The 22,314-nt window shown below is 39.7% G+C and overlaps 1 protein-coding gene across 1 annotated transcript in view; it reads left to right on the forward strand.

The window, feature by feature from the left end:
* The window catches only part of FNDC3A (fibronectin type III domain containing 3A), a 646,553-nt gene that overhangs the window by 546,509 nt on the left and 77,730 nt on the right, over nucleotides 1-22,314 (forward strand). The window contains exons 16-19 of the mRNA XM_053708360.1: nucleotides 4,702-4,770; nucleotides 5,509-5,627; nucleotides 20,054-20,159; nucleotides 20,257-20,423. Of these exons, the coding sequence (XP_053564335.1) occupies nucleotides 4,702-4,770; nucleotides 5,509-5,627; nucleotides 20,054-20,159; nucleotides 20,257-20,423 (461 nt within the window). The remainder of the gene's footprint in view (nucleotides 1-4,701; nucleotides 4,771-5,508; nucleotides 5,628-20,053; nucleotides 20,160-20,256; nucleotides 20,424-22,314) is intronic.

Consider the following 22,314-nt stretch of genomic DNA (forward strand, 5'->3'; position numbering starts at 1 on the left):
TAATAAACATAAATACACAATTCTTATATATGATTGTGGGTACTAATGTCAATATCAATTTAACTCCAATCATGGTGTATAAAATGTCTCTCGATAAACTTTTTCTGGTTCCATATATTGTCTCCAATTTCTTTTCTATATATGCTGAAATCACATGTAACTATAGGATATTTTTATCATTTTTATTATTATTATTTTTTATTATTATTTTGTTATAATGTATATGATATGATATGTATCAATACTTAAGATTTAGATGCCGTTTGTATTTTGAACTCTGTAATTAAATTCTTTAGACCTTTGCAATACCATTTTTTATGAATGAATATATCAAATATCATAAGATTCCACCTTTACTAATATCCACCTTAAGAATAAACACCGGATATGAAGGCAAATTGGCTAACCAATCACCTGTAAGACATATGTTTATAAGGACACTGATAATAGTCTTCAACCATCTTGATAAAGCCGTGTACAACGGCGAAAAGCGTTGATGGTACTATTACTGATTGCTGACATCAAAATTGTTCAATGTACACAAAGGATTGAGACGGATTAAAGGAGGGACTCTTTTTCCCCCGAAAAGAAACCAACAAACTCTGCGCAGAGTAATCGTCACGGGACTACTTCCTATAGTAGTATATGCAGTCGAATACGTCACCAACCCGGAGGTACCAACTGAACGGAGCTATAGAGACACCTGTGCTTGGCTGAGTGTATGGCAAGTCTCCACAACTGGAGTAAGGTAAGCACCAAGTGGTGTATTAGCCCGTTGTAGTGTGCCACTTTGTTGGAACAATTATCCAAGACTAATCTGTAAGAAAAACACTTAGGAATTGGACATTGATTTGAAAAGTTCCATATAACAAACCAGCAAAAATTAAGGAAAGACTATATTTTAACCTGTGGAAAAAACTCTATTATATTCACAACAACAGAGGTTCACGTAATAGAACGATATACTAAACTTTCAACAGAAAGACATCCTTTTAAAGTGTTAATTAATAGCAACAAAGATACGCAATTCATGTGACATAAAGTGGTAACTAATTTTTAAACTTATATAAGTTTCCACATGGTGGATACTGATACACTCAAAAATATGGTGGATACCTTTTTAATAGAAATTTTATATAGAATGTGTTTAAACATATGACCGGTCATATTTACTAGTTCGTTCTTTTTTGGAACCAATGTGTGTATGAAATAATTTGTGTAAAGTATGTATATCACACTATAGAATTGTGTATATTATACTATAATTTTTAGAATTGTATATATCACACTATTTTTAAGGGTAGAAGTGTATTTTTTAATACAAAAAAGGTGTTCTAAAAACAAGTACAGAGTAACTTTGTTAAGCAAAAAACATTCAATAAATTTCTTTAACTTTTATTTGAATCAAAGATATTGCTTCATTTATATTGCAATAATACAATTCGATTTAACTAAAGATTTCCTTAAACTATAACACCAAAAATCCCGTAGCTGCTGTAGCGCACATATACACATTTTACTTTTCACAAACCTTCATATATTATGATTCTGTTTTTTTGGGAGCAGATAAGTATAAGTGCAGGGGGATACTTCTGCACCATTTAACACTTCTGTATTTTGCACATATTAGACAAGTTTGACAGGCTCTGCTTCAAAATATCTCGGAGCTGTACAGCACTAACCACGCCCCTCCTCCTTCCCCCCCCCCCCATTAGAAAATATTTTAGCATTATGTCACACAATTTTTATGGTACTGGTTTACTGTTATATGTTCTACAAATGTGACTTCATTTTACTCATATATAGCTACTATAAAGCCCAAAAGTGGCTGCTAATCTGACTATCATATGTCTTTCAGTTTTTGTGACCAAATGGCCCATAAGTGGCCATCCAATTAGTCAGCCATTTAAGCTATACTATGTATAAAATAGAGGTTTGAGAAGCCTTTTTACTGTTATTCATTGTTGTGTTTTTTTTCTTTTCTTACAAATATCAATGTTTATTGAACAATGATATTTATGTCCTTGATTTTATAAGGCGATTATTGTATGTTGTTTCGCAAAACCTCAATAAAAAACTATAAATATCAAATATGCTTTTACATGTTTTCATCTACTTAACTGCAAAGGGCTCCAATGCACTTATATATATGTATACATATGTATTTGTGTTTATATGTGTATATATGTCTATTAGGCATGTGTATGTATGTATCTCAATGTTAAAGCCCTTTGCCTGCCTTTCTTTTTTTCACTTGCGCCCTTATAACTTTTTTGTGCAATTTGTTTTTTTTTAATAATTTTTATTAGATTCTGTTATTGTGAGTGTATCTGTATTTGTAATGTATTTTTGATGTGTTTTGTGCAACTTTTTTGTTTTGCAAAACAGTTAACCAGATCTCTGAGGACACGCTATCTTGACACACGTTAAATTCAATTGCACTCAAGCGTTTGCGTTTACTTTTAACTTGTAATAGGAGTGAAAAACCCAACACGCACAAACACCCTCAATAAATTGCTTATTGCTCGTGCGTAACTGTTAGCGCTCCACTCGTAATCTGGCCCTATATTTTTTTTTAACAGTCACAAACATTACAGCAAAAGCTGCTGCAATATATTGCTGAAAATATGTGCACATTCTAAGCCTTCTATTCTATGCTTGCAAGAAAGGTTACCAAGTCTTTGTTCCTTTAAAGGGACATTAAACACATTGAGTTAGTATAAAATGATAAATTGTGTGTGTATAAATATATATATATATATATATATATATATATATACGTTTGTGTGTGTGTGTATATATATATATATACAAACACACAGAGAAAGTCCAGCACTCACTTACAAGCTCTCAGCTAAGATTAAAAGCAAAAATGGAAGGGTTAGTAACCGCATCTGATCAAATGGGACAAGCCCAGCTACCACGTCAAGGTCCCTCCCAAAACCTGGTTCCCTAAACCAGCCAAACAATGCATGCTTTCAATCAAACAAAAACTGGGAAAAAGTGAAGGGTGCACAGGTGTATGTTAACATGCCTGTGACTCTGGGGACAGCACAACTTCCTGTGAGTGTCATTGAGCACCCAGGGCTGAGCATGTTACACATGGGATGTGTACAGTCTGAGAGTGCAGTCCCCTTCCATGTTTTGTGTGTATATATATATATATATATATATATATAAAACTTTGCAATATAATTTCATTATTTATTTTGTGCCTTTTCCTGTAATTCCATTCTGAAATTGTGATCTTTTCACTTCCTGTTAGAAATGGAAGTGCAGAACAGAGTTATATTCAACACAGCCATTGGCTGTACACTCTAGTGTCCTATTTATAACTGTCCCTAATTGGCCACAGCAGAGAAGGTAACACAAGTTACAACATGGCAGCTCCCAGTGTTTTATAGACACTAAAACTTTACACGCATTTTGTCAATATTTAAACAGCTAATTAAGCTTTAAAAATACATGTACATGTTATTCTCAGGATAATGTTCTCTTTAAATGCATCGTTCTATCTAACGTTTACTTAGTGTTTAATGTCCATTTTAAAATAATTTCTTATTGTTGTAACATGACTTCCGAGTAACAATAAAAATCCCTAAAATCCATTACCCACTATTTCATGTCAACCTCTGATGCCATCACAGAAGGGCATGACCTGCCTGTCTACCAGAGTAATATCAAATGTCCAACTTATATTTATAATATTTAAAGATTCACGACTCCCACATTTTATACCATGCACTTAAAAGTACATGTGCTAGAATTAATTTCTTTCATACAGGTGGCGAGAGTCCACAAGCTTTTACCTATGGGATATAAATTCCTACCAGGAGGAGGCAAAGTTTCCCAAACCTCAAAAGCCTATAAATACCCCTCCCACCTCACACATATCTCAGTTTAAAACTTTGCCTCCTTAGGAGGTGATTGAAGCATGATGTGCTTATCTTCTTCAGTGAGAGGCGCTTCAGAGCATATTGAAGCCCGGTTCCCCTCAGAGTACAGTGCTTGTCAGAGGGAAGTGAAGGGAGTACTGCCGCATGCCACCATGAGGTTTTTTTTAAATAAAAGTTTAGATCTGATGTTAATATTTTTTTATTTCATAGGCTGGAAATAGCACAAAAAGTAATTTAATTTATTTCATAGTGTTCAGTTTGATATTTGTTTTGACCAGTCTTGACCAAGCTAAACAGAGTAGGTGAAATGAGCTTACAGAGAAACCAATAGCACTACTTCCGTTAATTCTGACTCTTGATATCTCAGATATAATTAATCTAATATATATAGTTTAATTATTGGATTAGGAGTGAGGGTGCTGTGTATTGAAACTACGCTCACAAGAAAGTAAGGGTGGAAATACACTTGTAGCATTTCTGAGTCTATTGACACTGAGTGTCTAACGTCTTATATTTTTACTTTTTCTCCAATTCAGGGGAAGTGGATGCCACAATAAATTTAAAAACTTCACTTTTATTAATGGGTATAAAAAAAAAAGAGTAGGCGCTGTTTGTTTATACAGAGAATTGTGTGTGCCCAAGCACAGCATATCGCTTATCTCAGTCTGAATGTTCAGCAACATCAAACCGGTGGTCCATTTTGTGTCTATAGAAATATTATTCATAAACTGTAAAAACAAACGAAAAAACAACATTGGGGCACACAGTATATTAAATAATATGTAACATTTATTTTCTCTTTTAGAGCCACCGAAGGATAATGGAGGTGCACCAATTACTAAATATGTTGTGGAAATGTCAGAAGATGGCAGTGGTAATTATTTTAAGCATTTTAATAAATTATGCTTGGAATTTGAGGAAAGCACATAGTGGACAATGCTCCAACACTTCAACAAACTGCAATAATACATTGACTTGCACAGCTCTAGTCATGAAGTACTAGCAAAGCACCAAGACGTTTCATAGCGTATCCTATATATATTAAAGGACAATCAAACAAATTAATGAAGATTACATTACTAGTTAGTATATAGTAAAGCTGATGTTTATTGTGTTAAAAAGATCAGGCTGAACCATGTTGGATTTTCCATTTTGCCACACTTTAGAAAACAAATAGTAAAATGTCGTATGAATTTCCACATCTATATATAATTTTGTTTGACCGTATGGCAATTATATTGCACGTTTACATTGTTATCCAGGATAAGTATGTGTTGTCAGCAGAACAACTGCATGTTTTTAAATAAAGATTTTGCATTTTTAACCATTTGACTGCTATTATTTTGCAGCCAATTGGTTAAACATATATAGTTAATACTTAAGATATCTTGCTTTGGCGTGTCCATCAACTCTGTTATCGGAGTCTGTGCTGGAGTTAATTTACTTAGCTTCAGGAAGCAGTTAGCAAGATTGGGTGTTTTATGTTCTAATTAAACCATATGAACACTAATTTAGTCAAGTTAGGGAACCAGTGTATTCATTAGAAAGCAATATAAGAAAATGTACCTAAAATAAACCTTGAATTATATTTTATTACACATTAATCTTTCAGGAAACAAATGGGACGTTGTATATAGTGGCACAGCCAGGGAACATCTGTGTGATCATCTGAATCCAGGAAGCACCTTCCGATTGCATGTTTATTGTCTCAGCGATGGTGGTCAGAGTCCGGTAATTTCTTCATTTCTTTTATCAGCTTGTCCAACATTGTGGCAGTAAGTGGGGCATTTACACATCAGTAGGGTGTGCAGTTAATGAGATGCCATATGTCACCTGGACTAGCAAGAAATGAGTTGCAGCCTTTTTTTGAAAGTATAACCTAAATACTAGCAGTACTGCATATTATTTCAAATAAATTCTGTTTAACATTATTTAAACGTAGCTGTTGTGAATCTGCACTCAAATTTAAATAAACTTAACCTCAGAAAACAATTGTTAGCCAATCTTACCATGCTGGTGCATAACTGCTTAGATTCCTTGATAATGAGACACATCTCTATTATAACACCTTTTATGTGATGCTATTTGGTTTCAAAATCCCAAATACCATTTAGAAAAATTGCTAATTCCCTTGGCATTGTAGTCACCTTTATGGTCTTTCTACAATGCATGAGGTCATATGAAAATTAGTATCTGCACAATAAAAACTATAGAGAACAATACACTTTCACTGTAGTAAGACCAGAGCTTTATTGTACAATCAAGTAGGATTACAACAGAGTGACAGCATGTCATCACTTTACAGTAACTCAAGCTGGCGTGCAAAATCAGATAAGAACAGTGTCTCTTTATAGCCTCAAATTGTCCCATGTGCTGTGCTTTGAGCCAATCCAGAATCTTCAAACGTAGGCAACTCCGTGATCTTCTTATCGATACAGCACTTGGGTGGTTTACTTAACACTAAAAGTTTATATTTTTGCAAACACAACAGAATAGCTGAACTGACAAGAAAGTGTATTGTTCTTAAAGCTATAAGCATCAATTTAATATAATGCACAGGGCAAAATGGCAGAGTTAAATATTTTTCTCTAACACATATATAAATACATACATACACTCACAAAACAGAAACACACAATCATAGTGTTAGCTATCTTTGTCTTAGTTTTTGTATCTAAAGGGGAGGAGAGTTCAGGGCTTCATTCATTACTATTGGGAATTAAGAACCTGGCCACCAGGAGGAGGCAAAGACACCCCAGCCAAATGCTTAAATACCTCCCCCACTTCCCTCACCCCCCAGTCATTCTTTGCCTTTCGTCACAGGAGGATGGCAGAGTGCCAGAGTTTTTGGAGTAGTCTCTTATGGAGGGTAGTACTCTTCGCATTGGGACTGGAGTTTTAAGTAGTCCTGTCAGCCTCTCAGTGAGAGCCTGGGAGAAAGTTAGAGTCCGGAGATGCAGGGAGAGTCTTTCTGCGAAACCATCCCGACTCATATTAACAGCTCCATAAGCAATCAGCGTTGACGAGTTTCACTGCCTGCTTTCTACACTCAAGTCCATGTCAGGAGTGAGGCTACTAACCTGTCACACTTGAAGGGCCGTGTTCCTGTTCCACGGCGTAGATTCTTGTAAGATAGTTTCATTTTTTATTAATAATGATAACACAGAAGACAAGGTCAGTGTGGCGCCTTTTTATCTTTACAGAATCAAGGGTTAATATTCCTGGAAGGGGCATTATTGAACAGGGGGGGTTATACATGATATTGTTTATTGTGTCATTGCTGTGTTATATGCGAGATGAGGCTCTGGCAATGTGGAACTTTCAGATTACTTGTGGGAATCTTGCGCTGCTATTTTTGGCGCTTTTTTCCCTAGTGCAGGGGCGGTCCTGCTAGGCATTCCAGGTAACTGGATGTGTCTATCCTTCTATGTTGATCTATGGCGCAGGAGACGTAGCGGTTTCTTAGTCCGGGTCGTAGGAGGTGGTGAGTGCCCCGGCCATTGGTGGTATAAAGCTGCCTTTTTGTAATTTAAGTTAGTCTACCCAAAAGCACAAGCAATGGAGGACTCTGACGCGTTGGAGGGCTCTCCTTCCTTAACAAAGTCTCATTCCTGTGTTTATTGTGAGGAGGTTCTGGTAGATCAGCCTGCTCAACTATGTTCCACATGCCTTGATAAAGTTACAACATCTAAATGTAAACGGATGTCTAGTACTACTGAGTCGTCCACCTCTAAGGGTTCTTTGTCCTAGGAGGTGCGTTCCCTACATTCATCGACTCTTCGGAGGAGGCCCCTTCTGGGTCGGAGTCCCTGTCATCTAAACTTCCAGCGGCGAAGGAGCCTGGTTATAGGTTTTGGATGGAGAATTTGCGCTTTCTGCTACGGCAGGTGCTTGCTACTCTGGAGGTTCTGGAACCTATGATACCGGATGAACCTGCGATTCCTAAGCTTGACAAGGTATACGAGGACAGGGTAGTACCTCAGTCTTTCTCGGTTCCCGTTAAGATGGCAAATATTATTAAGAATGAATGGGAGCGTTTGTGTTCGTCCTTTTCTCCTTCTTCTTTTTAAAGACTGTTCCCCGTTCCGGACTCTCAGCTTGAGCTGTAGGGGACCATCCCTAAGGTGGATGGGGCTATCTCTACGCTCGTGAAGCGGACGACTATTCCCTTTGAGGATAGTTCATCGTTTAAAGAGCCCATGGATAAAAAGCTGGAAAACATGTTTAGAAAGATGTTTCAGCACATGGGGTTTGTTTTTCAGCCAGCAGCGGCCGTTGCGGCGTTCGCTGGAGCTGCGATATATTGGTGTGAATCCCTGTGTGAAATGTTCAAGGGGGAAACATCCATCGACGAGATACAGGAGAAGATTAAGGTGCTGAAGGTCGCCAATTCTTTAATCTGTGATGCCAATATGCAAATTATTCACCTGAATGCTAAGGTGTCAGGTTTTTCTGTTTTAGCGCGCAGGGCTCTGTGACCAAAATCTTGGTCTACTGACATGACTTCTAAATCAAGTCTGCCGTCCCTGCCTTTTCAAGGGAAGATCCTGTTTGGTCCAGGATTGGATTCGATCATATCCTCGGTTACGGGAGATAAGGGAGCTTTCCTACAGCAGGATAAGAAGGCTAAAGGGGGTAGTTATCAACGTGTCTACTTTTCCTGCCTTCGCCGGCCCAATACGCCCGCCTAAGCCCGCCTACCATCGCCGCCGTGGACCTGCAAAAATTTGCCTAAGTTATCAAAAAAGCTGTCAAAAAGCCGCGCACCAAGTACGGGGCGATGAGCAGCGGACTGTGAGAGTTATCACTCATCTCATCTCACTGTTCTACCTCCTATACTGGCGCCCCCGGAGCCCCCTGCAACTAAATAAAGTTAGTAACCCCTAAAACCCCTAAACCGCCACTCCTAGACCCCGCCGCAACTCTTATAAATGTATTAACCCCTAAACCGCCGCTCCCAGACACCGCTGCCACCTACATTATACCTAGTAACCCCTATCCTGCCCCCCCTTTACTGTCGCCACCTATAATAAAGTTATTAACCCCTATCCTGCTGATCCTGCACCTCGCCGCAACTAAATAAATAGTTTTACCCCTAAACCGCCGCTCCCTGACCCTGCCGCAACCTATATTACATTTATTAACCCCTATCCTGCCCCCCCTACACCATCGCCACCTATAATACATTTATTAACCCCTATCCTGCCCCCCACTACACCGCCGCCACTGTAATAAAATTATTAACCCCTAAACCTAACCCTAACACCCCCCTAACTTAAATATTAATTAAATAAATCTAAATAATATTTCTATTATGAACTAAATGAATCCTATTTAAAACTAAATACTTACCTTTAAAATAAACCCTAATATAGCTACAATATAAATAATAATTATATTGTAGCTATCTTAGGATTTATTTTTATTTTACAGGCAAATTTCAATTTATTTTAACTAGGTACAATAGCTATTAAATAGTTATTAACTATTTAATAGCTTACCTAGCTAAAATAAAGAGAAATTTACCTGTAAAATAAAAACTAACCTAAGTTACAATTACACCTAACACTACACTATACTTAAATAAATTATTCCTATTTAAAACTAAATACTTACCTGTAAAATAAACCCTAAGATAGCTACAATATAATTAATAATTACATTGTAGCTATTTTAGGATTTATATTTATATTACAGGTAACTTTGTATTTATTTTAGCTAGTTAGAATAGTTATTAAATAGTTATTAACTATTTAATAACTACCTAGCTAAAAGAAATACAAAATTACCTGTAAAATAAATCCTAACCTAAGTTACAATTAAACCTAACACTACACTATCATTAAATTAATTAAATTAATTACCTACAAATAACTACAATTAAATACAATTACATAAACTAACTAAAGTACAAAAAAATAAAAAAAAAGCTGTTACAAAAAATAAAAAAAATAAGTTAAACATTTTAAAAATATTACAACAATTTTAAGCTACTAACACCTAATCTAAGCCCCCTAATAAAATAACAAACCCCCCCCAACATAAAAAAATGCCCTACCCTATTCTAAATTAAAAAAGTTCAAAGCTCTTTTACCTTGCCAGCCCTTAAAAGGGCCATTTGTGGGGCATGCCCCAAAGAATTCAGCTCTTTTGCCTGTAAAAGAAAAATACAACCCCCCCAACATTAAAACCCACCACCCACATACCCCTAATCTAACCCAAACCCCCCTTAAAATAACCTAACACTAATCCCCTGAAGATCATCCTACCTTGAGTCGTCTTCACTTAGCCGAGCAGCGATGGAACCGAAGAGGAGACCCGGAGCGGCAGAAGTTATCCTCCAAGCGGCGCTGAAGAAATCTTCCATCCGATGAAGTGAACCTCCAAGCGGCGCTGAAGAAGTCTTCCATCCGTGCGATGTCATCTTCCAAGAGGCGCTGAAGAAGTCTTCTATCCGGGCGATGTCATCTTCCAAGCGGGGTCTTCAATCTTCATCCCGCCGACACAGAACATCCTTCTTTCCCGACGGACTACCGACGAAGGAAGGCTCCTTTAAGGGACGTCATCCAAGATGACGTCCCTTCAATTCCGATTGGCTGATAGGATTCTATCAGCCAATCGGAATTAAGGTGCGGAACATCTGGAGTGACGTAAGAATCGATCTTACGTCACAAAATTCTACTTTTGCCGGTCTCTAGCCTTTGATAACTAAGGCGAATCAGCCTCGCCACAAATACGCTGCGGAATTCCAGCGTATTTGAGGTTGACGGCTTGATAACTAGGCCCCTAAGCCTAAGGGATCTACTTTTCGTCCCTTTAGTGCGGACAAGGCCCAGCGCCAGCAACCCACCGCAAAAGCGGACCAGTCCAAGGGATCTTGGAAGCCGGCTCAATCTTGGAACAAGTCTAAGCAGAGCAAGAAGCCTGCCAATACGAAATCAGCATGAAGGGGCGGCCCCTGACCGGTTTCCCGATCACGTAGGGGGCAGATTATCTCTATTCTCAGATGCATGGTCGCAGGATGTTTAGGACCCTTGGGTTCTAGAAGTTGTCTCCCAGGGTTACAGGATAGGGTTCAGATCCCATCCACCCAAGGGCAGATTCCTCCTGTCAAACCTGTCTTCGAGACCAGAGAAGAGAGAGGCCTTTCTAGAATGTGTGAGAGATCTCTCCTCTCTCTGGGTTATCATACCAGTACCCCTAGCAGAAAGGGGTCTAGGGTACTATTCCAACCTTTTTGTGGTTCCAAAGAAGAAGGGCAAGTTCCGCCCGATTCTGGACCTTAAGTGTTTTAACAAGTTTCTGAGTGTTCCATCGTTCAAAATGGAAACGATCAGATCTATTCTGCCCCTAGTTCAAGAGGGACAGTTCATGAAGACTGTAGACTTGAAGGATGCTTACCGTCATGTGCCAATTCACAGGGACCACTTCAGGTTCCTACGATTTGCGTTTCTGGATCAACACTTCCAGTTTGTGGCCATTCCTTTTGGTCTGGCGACATCCCCAAGAGTCTTCATGAAGGTTCTAGGGACGCTGCTTGCAGTGGCCAGATCCAGGGGCATTGCGGTGGCACCTTACCTAGACGGCATCCTAGTTCAGACGCCGTCGCTCAGCCTCACAGAGGATCATTCGAGGGCTCTTGTTCTTCTGCTCCAATCTCACGGTTGGAAGATCAACTCAGAAAAGAGTTCCCTGGTTCCCAGCAACAGGGTGGAGTTCCTGGGCACGATAATAGACTCTATGTCCATGAAGATATTTCTCACAGATCAGCTGCGCAGAAAGCTTTCGTCCACCTGTCTTGCCCTTCAATCCTCCACAAGCCCATCGGTTGCTCAATGTATGGAGGTGATAGGTCTCATGGTGTCAAGCATAGATGTCATCCCATTTGCCAGGTTCCATCTCAGACCTCTTTAATTGTGCATGTTGAGACAGTGGAACGGCCATCATTCAGATCTATCACAGCAGATATCCATGGATGCTCAGACTCGGAACTCCCTCTCTTGGTGGATTCGTCCGGAGCAACTGTCCATGGGGACATCCTTCTTGAGATCGCCCTTGGAGATTGTGGCCACGGACGCCAGTCTGGCAGGATGGGGAGCTGTTTGGGGTGCCAGGATGGCACAAGGAAAGTGGTCCAGGGAGGAGTCTCTCCTTCCGATCAACATCCTTGAACTACAAGCAATTTACAATGCTCTGTGGTCAGTCAGTTTCAGCAGATTCCAGACCGACAACATTACCTCGGTAGCTTACATCAACCATCAGGGGGTACAAGGAGCTTCCTCGCGATGAGGGAGGTGTCTCGGATTCTGGAGTGGGCAGAGTCCCACGACTGCTCGCTCTCAGCGATTCACATTCCAGGTGTGGACAACTGGGAAGCGGATTTTCTCAGCAGACTTCCATCCAGGGGAATGGTCTCTTCACCTTGAGGTGTTTGCAGAGATTTGTCACAGATGGGGAACGCCGGAGATAGATCTCAAGCAAGCTACCTCGATACGGGTCAAGGTCCAGGGATCCCCAGGCAGAGCTGATAGATGCCTTAGAGGTTCCTTGGGGATTCAGCCTAGCTTACATTTTTCCACCGTTACCACTTCTACCTCGCATAGTGGCACGCATTAAACAGGAGCTCCTTCGTGGCCACGGAGGACGTGGTTTGCAGATTTGGTGGGGATGTCATCCTCTCCACCGCGGCCCGGTCACAGGGCCCCTTTCAACATCGAAATCTAGATTCTCTGAGGCTGACTGCGTGGAGATTGAATGCCTAGTCTTATCCAAGAGAGGCTTTTCGGAAAGTGCGATTGATACTTTAATTCAGGTAAGGAATCCAGTCACTTGTCGCATCTACCATAAGGTGTGGAGGACTTATTTGTCCTGGTGTGAGAAGCATGGATATCCTTGGCATAAGGTGAAGGTATCCAGGACTCTGTCCTTTCTCCAAGATGGTTTGGATAAGGGTCTTGCCGCTAGTTCCTTAAAGGGACAGATTTTGGCATTATTAGTCTTGTTGGATAGGAGACTCGCTGAGCTCCCTGACATCCAGTCTTTTGTTCAGGCTCTGTCTAGAATCAGGCCTGTCTTTAGACAGTCGGCTCCGCCTTGGAGCTTAAACTTAGTCCTTAAGGTTTTGCAGAGGGTTCCGTTTGAACCTATGCATTCCATAGACATTCGATTCTATCCTGGAAGTTTCTCTTCCTGTTGGCTATTGCATCGGCACGCAGAGTATCTGAACTAGCTGCCTTGCATTGTGATCCTCCTTATCTGGTGTTTCATGTGGATAAGGCTGTACTTCGCACTGGGTTAGGGTTTCTCCCCAAGGTGGTGTCTAACCGTAACATCAATCAGGAAATAGTTGTTCCTTCTTGTCCTAACCCTTCTTCAAAGGAGAGCTTACTTCATAACCTGGATGTGGTTCGTGCCTTGAAGTTTTATTTTCAGGCTACAAAGGATTTTAGACAGTCTACATCTCTTTTTTGTGGTGTATTCTGGGAAGCGCAAGGGGCAAAGGGTCTCTGCTACTTCTTTGTCTTTTTGGTTGAGGAGCTTGATTCGCTTGGCTTATGAGACAGCGGGACATACGCCTCCTCAGAGGATCACGGCTCATTCAACTAGAGCTGTGGCTTCGTCTTGGGCCTTCAAGAATGAGGCCTCTATGGAGCAAATTTGTAAGGCGGCTACCTGGTCCTCCACTCTCCTCCTCTTTAGATGGAAAACATAAATTATGCTTACCTTATAATTTAATTTCCATCGAGGGGAGGAGAGTCCACGGCTCCCGCCCGTATCTCTGTTGGGCGGCCCTAAATTGATTTATCTTCTGGCACCTTTTTATACCCTGATATTTCTACTACTGTTCCTGGTTCCCTCAGCAGAATGACTGGGGGATGAGGGAAGTGGGGGAGGTATTTAAACCTTTGGCTGGGGTGTCTTTGCCTCCTCCTGGTGGCCAGGTTCTTAATTCCCAATAGTAATGAATGAAGCCGTGGACTCTCCTCCCCTCAATGGAAATGAAATTATCAGGTAAGCATAATTTATGGGGGTTTTCCTTGGACTCATGTACTATTCTGGCACCCTCTTATATGCGTTTTTTTTCTTTCTTTTTATTAATGAATTATCCCATACGTCACAACATTTTTAAAGTAAAATCTGATGTTGTCTGGGCAGGAGGTGACATGAATAGAAAGCTTCAAATATATGTGGGGGCTTAATAAAGTGGGATCTAAAAGCATTTTCCACAAAAAAAGATATACCAAAACAAGTGGTCACAATGTTAAAGGGATAGTAAGCACCAAAAATATTAATGTTTAAAAATATAGATAATCCCTTTATTTACCATACCTCAGTTTTGCATAACCAACACTATTATAGAAATATTCATTTTACCTCTGTAATTAACTTGTATCTAAGCTTCTGCTGACTGCCTCCTTATCTCAGATCATTTGACAGACTTGCATTTCAGGCAATTAGTGCTGACTCTTAAATAACTTTATGTGCATGAGCACAGTGTTATCTATATGAAACACATGAACGAACGTCCTCTAGCTGTGAAAAACTGTCAAATGCAGAGGGGGCCTTCAATGGCTTAGAAATTAGCATATGAGCTTACCCAGGCTTAGCTTTCAACAAGAATAACAAGAGAACAAAGCACATTTGATGATAAAAGTAAATTAAAAAGTTGTTTAAAATTACATGCCCTATCTGTATCATAAAAGTTTAATTTCTACTTTACTATCCCTTTAAGTTTTGAGGTTAGCAGATTCAGGAGAAATGTGTGGAAGCAGTTTGTAACAAACTTCCAATAGAGGCCCAGATTACGAGTGCAGCGCTATCTTAACGTGCTCCCGTAAACTGGCAAATTTGACTGTTTACGGGCACACATTAAATAACCAGCCATTACAAGTGGCTAGTTAATGCTCCCGCAAGCTCGCGGTTTCACTTTGCGCTAAGCGCAATTAACCAGCAATCAGACCGCTGGTTTAATATAAAAAGTTGCCCCCCAAAAAATAAATATGAATATCTTCTTTCTTTCTTTCTTTTTTTTAACTGCACAAAGCATTTAAAAGGGGCTAAAGTGATTAGGATGTTGCGTATTTGGAGAAAAAAAACGCACCTAAAGTGCCTTCACATATAGGTTAATGGGGGTCTTTGTTTTCACTATAAATATATATGTACAGGGAGTGCAGAATTATTAGGCAAATGAGTATTTTGACCACATCATCCTCTTTATGCATGTTGTCTTACTCCAAGCTGTATAGGCTCGAAAGCCTACTACCAATTAAGCATATTAGGTGATGTGCATCTCTGTAATGAGAAGGGGTGTGGTCTAATGACATCAACACCCTATATCAGGTGTGCATAATTATTAGGCAACTTCCTTTCCTTTGGCAAAATGGGTCAAAAGATTGACTTGACAGGCTCAAAAAAGTCAAAAATAGTGAGATATCTTGCAGAGGGATGCAGCACTCTTAAAATTGCAAAGCTTCTGAAGCGTGATCATCGAACAATCAAGCGTTTCATTCAAAATAGTCAACAGGGTCGCAAGAAGCGTGTGGAAAAACCAAGGCGCAAAATAACTGCCCATGAACTGAGAAAAGTCAAGCGTGCAGCTGCCAAGATGCCACTTGCCACCAGTTTGGCCATATTTCAGAGCTGCAACATCACTGGAGTGCCCAAAAGCACAAGGTGTGCAATACTCAGAGACATGGCCAAGGTAAGAAAGGCTGAAAGACGACCACCACTGAACAAGACACACAAGCTGAAACGTCAAGACTGGGCCAAGAAATATCTCAAGACTGATTTTTCTAAGGTTTTATGGACTGATGAAATGAGAGTGAGTCTTGATGGGCCAGATGGATGGGGCCCGTGGCTGGATTGGTAAAGGGCAGAGAGCTCCAGTCCGACTCAGATGCCAGCAAGGTGGAGGTGGAGTACTGGTTTGGGCTGGTATCATCAAAGATGAGCTTGTGGGGCCTTTTCGGGTTGAGGATGGAGTCAAGCTCAACTCCCAGTCCTACTGCCAGTTTCTGGAAGACACCTTCTTCAAGCAGTGGTACAGGAAGAAGTCTGCATCCTTCAAGAAAAACATGATTTTCATGCAGGACAATGCTCCATCACACGCGTCCAAGTACTCCACAGCGTGGCTGGCAAGAAAGGGTATAAAAGAAGAAAATCTAATGACATGGCCTCCTTGTTCACCTGATCTGAACCCCATTGAGAACCTGTGGTCCATCATCAAATGTGAGATTTACAAGGAGGGAAAACAGTACACCTCTCTGAACAGTGTCTGGGAGGCTGTGGTTGCTGCTGCACGCAATGTTGATGGTGAACAGATCAAAACACTGACAGAATCCATGGATGGCAGGCTTTTGAGTGTCCTTGCAAAGAAAGGTGGCTATATTGGTCACTGATTTGTTTTTGTTTTGTTTTTGAATGTCAGAAATGTATATTTGTGAATGTTGAGATGTTATATTGGTTTCACTGGTAAAAATAAATAATTGAAATGGGTATATATTTGTTTTTGTTAAGTTGCCTAATAATTATGCACAGTAATAGTCACCTGCACACACAGATATCCCCCTAAAATAGCTATAACTAAAAACAAACTAAAAACTACTTCCAAAACTATTCAGCTTTGATATAAATGAGTTTTTTGGGTTCATTGAGAACATGGTTGTTGTTCAATAATAAAATTAATCCTCAAAAATACAACTTGCCTAATAATTCTGCACTCCCTGTATATGCTTATGTACATATATATTTATGTGTTTATATGTGTGTATATACACATATAAATATATAAGTATATAAATATATATTATTTATTGTTGCCCAACACTGCGCGATTTGACCGCTGCGCTAGGTAGTTTGCCGTGTCTATTGGCATGGAAACAAGACTTACATTGAAGCCTATTGGAAGTGCGCTTTCGTTGTCTTCCAGACAATGCGCCGCACTTGTAATACCAGTGCACATTTACATACGCTGGTATTACTGATTGTAGTGCAAATATCACTCTCGCGTAAGCACAATATTGTGCTCCACTCATAATCTAGCCCACAGGAGGTAAATACAAGGACTGAGACCCGCATAAGGCTATCATAAGAAAACAATAACATATAATGGACCAGATTACAATTTGAGTGTAAAATATTGCTTCCGCAAAAGCGATATTTGCACTGCTATTACAAGTGAGGTACAATGCGAATGCGACATTGCATTCGCATTGCCCGGAAGCATTGTGCTGACAAACACTGCAGGAAAACTAGCAAAGCGAAGGTGGTAGGTCGCGCAGCTATAGGCAGCAAATATAAATAAATATGTATATGATTATATACATTTATATTTTTATGTGTTAATATGTGTATATACACACATTAACACATACATTTACTGTATATGTATATAAGTATATACATATATATTTACTGGGAACACACAGTTCCCATAGACTGCAATGTAAAGGCACCCACACCCCCCAACTTTATCCCCTAAAAACTTTATCCCCTAAAAAAAAAGTGCAGTTTTTTTAACCCCTTAACGACCGAGGACGTGCAGGGTACGTCCTCATAAAAAAGGCAGTTAACGCCTGAGGACGTACCCTGCACGTCCTCGGTGTGGAAAGCAGCTGGAAGCGATCCCGCTCACTTCCAGCTGCTTTCCGGTTATTGCAGTGATGCCTCGATATGGAGGCATCCTGCAATAACCTTTTTAAGCCATCCGGTGCAGAGAGAGCCACTCTGTGGCCCTCTCTGCACCGGAGATCGGTGGCTCACTGCGTTGGTGGGTGGGAGCCGGACCGGGAGGCGGGTGGCGGCCATCGATGGCCCTGCTGATGTGGAGGGGGGGCGGGATCGTGGGCGGGGATGGCCGGGGGCGCGCACGGACGCGTGCACCGGAGGGCGGGGACGGGCGCGTGCACGGGGAGGGAGCGGGTGGGAACCAATGTTAAATGTTAAAAATGGCTAAAAAGTTAAAAAAAAAAAAAAAAAAAACGATCAGCAAGGTGGTGGGGGTTTGTCTGTGTGGGGGGGGAAGCTACACTACAGAAAAAAAACAAACAAACAAAAAAAAGCACTTTTTTTTTGCAAACTGGGTACTGGCACACAGCTGCCAGTACCCAAGATGGCCCCCAATGAGGCAGAGGGAAGGGTTAGAGAACGGTTTTGGGGGGGATCAGGGAGGTTGGGGGCTAAGGGGGGATCCTACACAGTAGCATATGTAAATATGCTAAAAAAAAATGTTTTGTTTTGTTTTTTTTAAAAAAAAACCCTTTTATTTTAGTACTGGCAGACTTTCTGCCAGTACTTAAGGTGGCGGGGACAATTGTGGGGTGGGGGAGGGAAGGGAGCTGTTTGGGAGGGATCAGGGGGTGGGATGTGTCAGGTGGGAGGCTGATCTCTACACTAAAGCTAAAATTAACCCTGCAAGCTCCCTACAAACTCCCTAATTAACCCCTTCACTGCTAGCCATAATACACGTGTGAGGCGCAGCAGGATTTAGCGGCCTTCTAATTGCCAGAAAGCAACGCCAAAGTCATATATGTCTGCTATTTCTGAACAAAGGGGATCCCAGACAAGTATTTACAACCATTTGTGCCATAATTGCACAAGCTGTTTGTAAATTATTTCAGTGAGAAACCTAAAATTGTGAAAAATGTAACTTTTTTTTTCAATTTGATCGCATTTGGCGGTGAAATGGTGGCATGAAATATACCAAAATGTGCCTAGATCAATACTTGGGGTTGTGTACTACACTACACTAAAGCTAAAATTAACCCTACAAGCTCCCTAAAAGCTCCCTAATTAACCCCTTAACTGCTGGGCATAATACACTTGTGGTGCGCAGTGGCATTTAGCGGCCTTCTAATTACCAAAAAGCAACGCCAAAGCCATATATGTCTGCTATTTCTGAACAAAGGGGATCCCAGAGAAGAATTTACAACCATTTATGCCATAATTGCACAAATTGTTTGTAAATAATTTCAGTGAGAAACCGAAAGTTTGTGAAAAAGTGAACGATTTTTTGTATTTGATCGCATTTGGCGGTGAAATGGTGGTATGAAATATACCAAAATTGGCCTAGATCAATACTTTGGGATGTCTACTAAATAAAATATATACATGTCAAGGGATATTCAGGAATTCCTGAAAGATATCAGTGTTCTAATGTAACTAGCGCTAATTTTGGAAAAAAATGATTTGGAAATAGCAAAGTGCTACTTGTATTTATGGCCCTATAACTTGCAAAAAAAGCAAAGAACATGTAAACATTGGGTATTTCTAAACTCAGGACAAAATTTATAAACTATTTAGCATAGGTGTTTTTTGGTGGTTGTAGATGTGTAACAGATTTTGGGGGTCAAAGTTAGAAAAAGTGTGTTTTTTTCCATTTTTCCTCGTATTTTATAATTTTTTTATAGTAAATTATAAGATATGATGAAAATAATGGTATCTTTAGAAAGTCCATTTAATGGCGAGAAAAACGGTATATAATATGTGTGGGTACAGTAAATGAGTAAGAAGAAAATTACAGCTAAACACAAACACCGCAAAAATTTAAAAATAGCCTTGGTCCCAAACGGACAGAAAATGGAAAAGTGCTGTGGTCATTAAGGGGTTAAAGAGGGGCCTCACATGTTATTTTGGGGGCAATTGAGGGAAATTTAAAAAATTGATCAGAGGTCTGGCTGGTTAGTTTTTGCGCACCCATAAACAGGTGAATTTGCCCGTTTGTGAATCTAGCCCAATATTGATGACTTGATGGGCCTTTTTGTTTTTTTGTCTACCATCACATTCTATGTTTAACACAATACAAACAGAGGACAGAAGGAAGGAATGTGGACATAGGCTGCACCAATTCTAAAACCTGTGTGATTATATGAACAGGTTTTCATGAAATTTACAGATAAGGAAGAGAGGAATATGTAACCCAGCATCTGCTATGCATTCTTATGCCTCATATTACTGTTGTTTGTGTTCAGCTACTATCAGGAATCCAAACAGAACAGTCACTACATGTTTCTTCTCAGGTTCCCCATCCTGAACCAAAAATTAAATTTTACTAAATTTTTTATAATTTTGTACACAAAAACCAAGGCTGCTGCAAATCATAATAGCTGCCGTTTTACATTTTCCTTTAATGGCATGATGCTTTGGTGTTTTATATTTAGGTATCCGATTCACTAATTGTACAGACTCCGGCTGTGGTTCCTGGTCTTTGCCTACCACCAAGAGTCCAAGGCAAACCAAGAGCAAGGGAAGTTCAACTGAGATGGGGTAACATTTTTTTTATTTATTAAATTATTTGATAATACAAACATGTTTGTTTTGTTAATTTTATTCACCAACTTTCATATTTTTCGTTTACCCATAGTGCCACCTCAAACAGATGGTGGGTCCCCAGTCACATGTTACAGCATTGAGATGTCATCTGATGAGCATAAAGAAGTGTATCAAGGGTCTGAAGTTGAATGCACAGTGGGCAACCTTCTTCCAGGAAAGGCTTACAGTTTTCGAGTGCGAGCAGCCAACAAAACTGGGGTATGAATGGAGTTTGAATCTGTAAACTAATTTAGCATAGTATGTTATAGTTCTTTTTTTATCAAGCTATGTTATATATGTGTATATATATATATATATATATATATATATATATATATATAGTTTATCAAGCTATGTTATATATGTGTGTGTGTGTGTGTGTATATATATATATATATATATATATATATATATCTGATCATCATGAATATGATGTGTCTAATGATATATAGGATTGCTAATTTAATAAAGGTAAGGTAATGTATTGTTTCTCTTGTAAGGTGTATCCAGTCCACGGATCATCCATTACTTGTGGGATATTCTCATTCCCAACAGGAAGTTGCAAGAGGACACCCACAGCAGAGCTGTTATATAGCTCCTCCCCTAACTGCCATATCCAGTCATTCTCTTGCAACTCTCAACAAGCATGGAGGTAGTAAGAGAGAGTGGTGAAAAATAGCTAGTTTTTTTCTTCAATCAAAAGTTTGTTATTTTTAAATGATACCTGAGTTGTACTATTTTATCCCAGGCAGTAAATGGAAGAAGAATCTGCCTGAGTTTTCTATGATCTTAGCAGGTTGTAACTAAGATCCATTGCTGTTCTCACATATGTCTGAGAAGAGCAGCGGGAGAATGGCGTGCAGGTTACTCTGCTATGAGGTATGTGCAGTTACAATTTTTTCTAGAAATGAGAAAAGCTAGAAAATGCTGCTGATACCGGATTAATGTAAGTTAAGCCTGAATACAGTGATTTAATAGCGACTGGTATCATGCTTACTCTCAGTGGTAATACCCTTATAATATTGCAATATAAAACGTTTGCTGGCATGTTTAATCGTTTTTATATATGCTTTGGTGATAAAACTTTATTGGGGCCTAGTTTTTTCCACATGGCTGGCTTAAATTTTGCCTAGAAACAGTTTCCTGAGGCTTTCCACTGTTGGCTGTGGCAGTTTGTTGTGACTGTTAAAAAAAGTCTATCGTTTTTTTTGAATTAAGGGGTTAATCATCCATTTGCATATGGGTTCAATGCTCTGTTAACCTATTACATATTCTGTAAAAATTTCGTTTGATTTACTGCCTTTTTTCACTGTTTTTCAAATTTTGACAAAATTTGTTTCTCTTAAAGGCACAGTACCGTTTTTTATATTTGCTTGTTATCTTGATTTAAAGTGTTTTCCAAGCTTGCTAGTCTCATTGCTAGTCTGTACAAACATGTCTGACATAGAGGAAACACCTTGTTCATTATGTTTAAAAGCCATGGTGGAATCCCCTCTTAGAATGTGTACCATATGTACTGATTTCACTTTAAGCAATAAAGATCATATTCTGTCTTTAAAAAATTTATCACCAGAGGAATCTGACGAGGGGGAAGTTATGCCGACTAACTCGCCCCACGTGTCAGACCCTTTGACTCCCGCTCAAGGGACTCACGCTCAAATGGCGCCAAGTACATCTAGGGCGCCCATAGCGATTACTTTACAAGACATGGCGGCAGTCATGGATAATACACTGTCAGCGGTATTAGCCAGACTACCTGAATTTAGAGGTAAGCGAGATAGCTCTGGGGTTAGACGAAATACAGAGCATACTGACGCTTTAAGAACCATGTCTGATACTGCCTCACAATATGCAGAAGCTGAGGAAGGAGAGCTTCAGTCTGTGGGTAATGTTTCTGACTCAGGGAAGATGATGCAACCTGATTCTGATATTTCTACATTTAAATTTAAGCTTGAACACCTCCGCGTGTTGCTCAGGGAGGTTTTAGCTGCTCTGAATGACTGTAATACAATTGCAGTGCCAGAGAAATTGTGTAGACTGGATAAATACTATGCAGTGCCGGTGTGTACTGATGTTTTTCCAATACCTAAAAGGTTTACAGAAATTATTA

Source organism: Bombina bombina, chromosome 3 (genome assembly GCF_027579735.1).
Source record: "Bombina bombina isolate aBomBom1 chromosome 3, aBomBom1.pri, whole genome shotgun sequence".
NCBI lineage: Eukaryota > Metazoa > Chordata > Amphibia > Anura > Bombinatoridae > Bombina > Bombina bombina.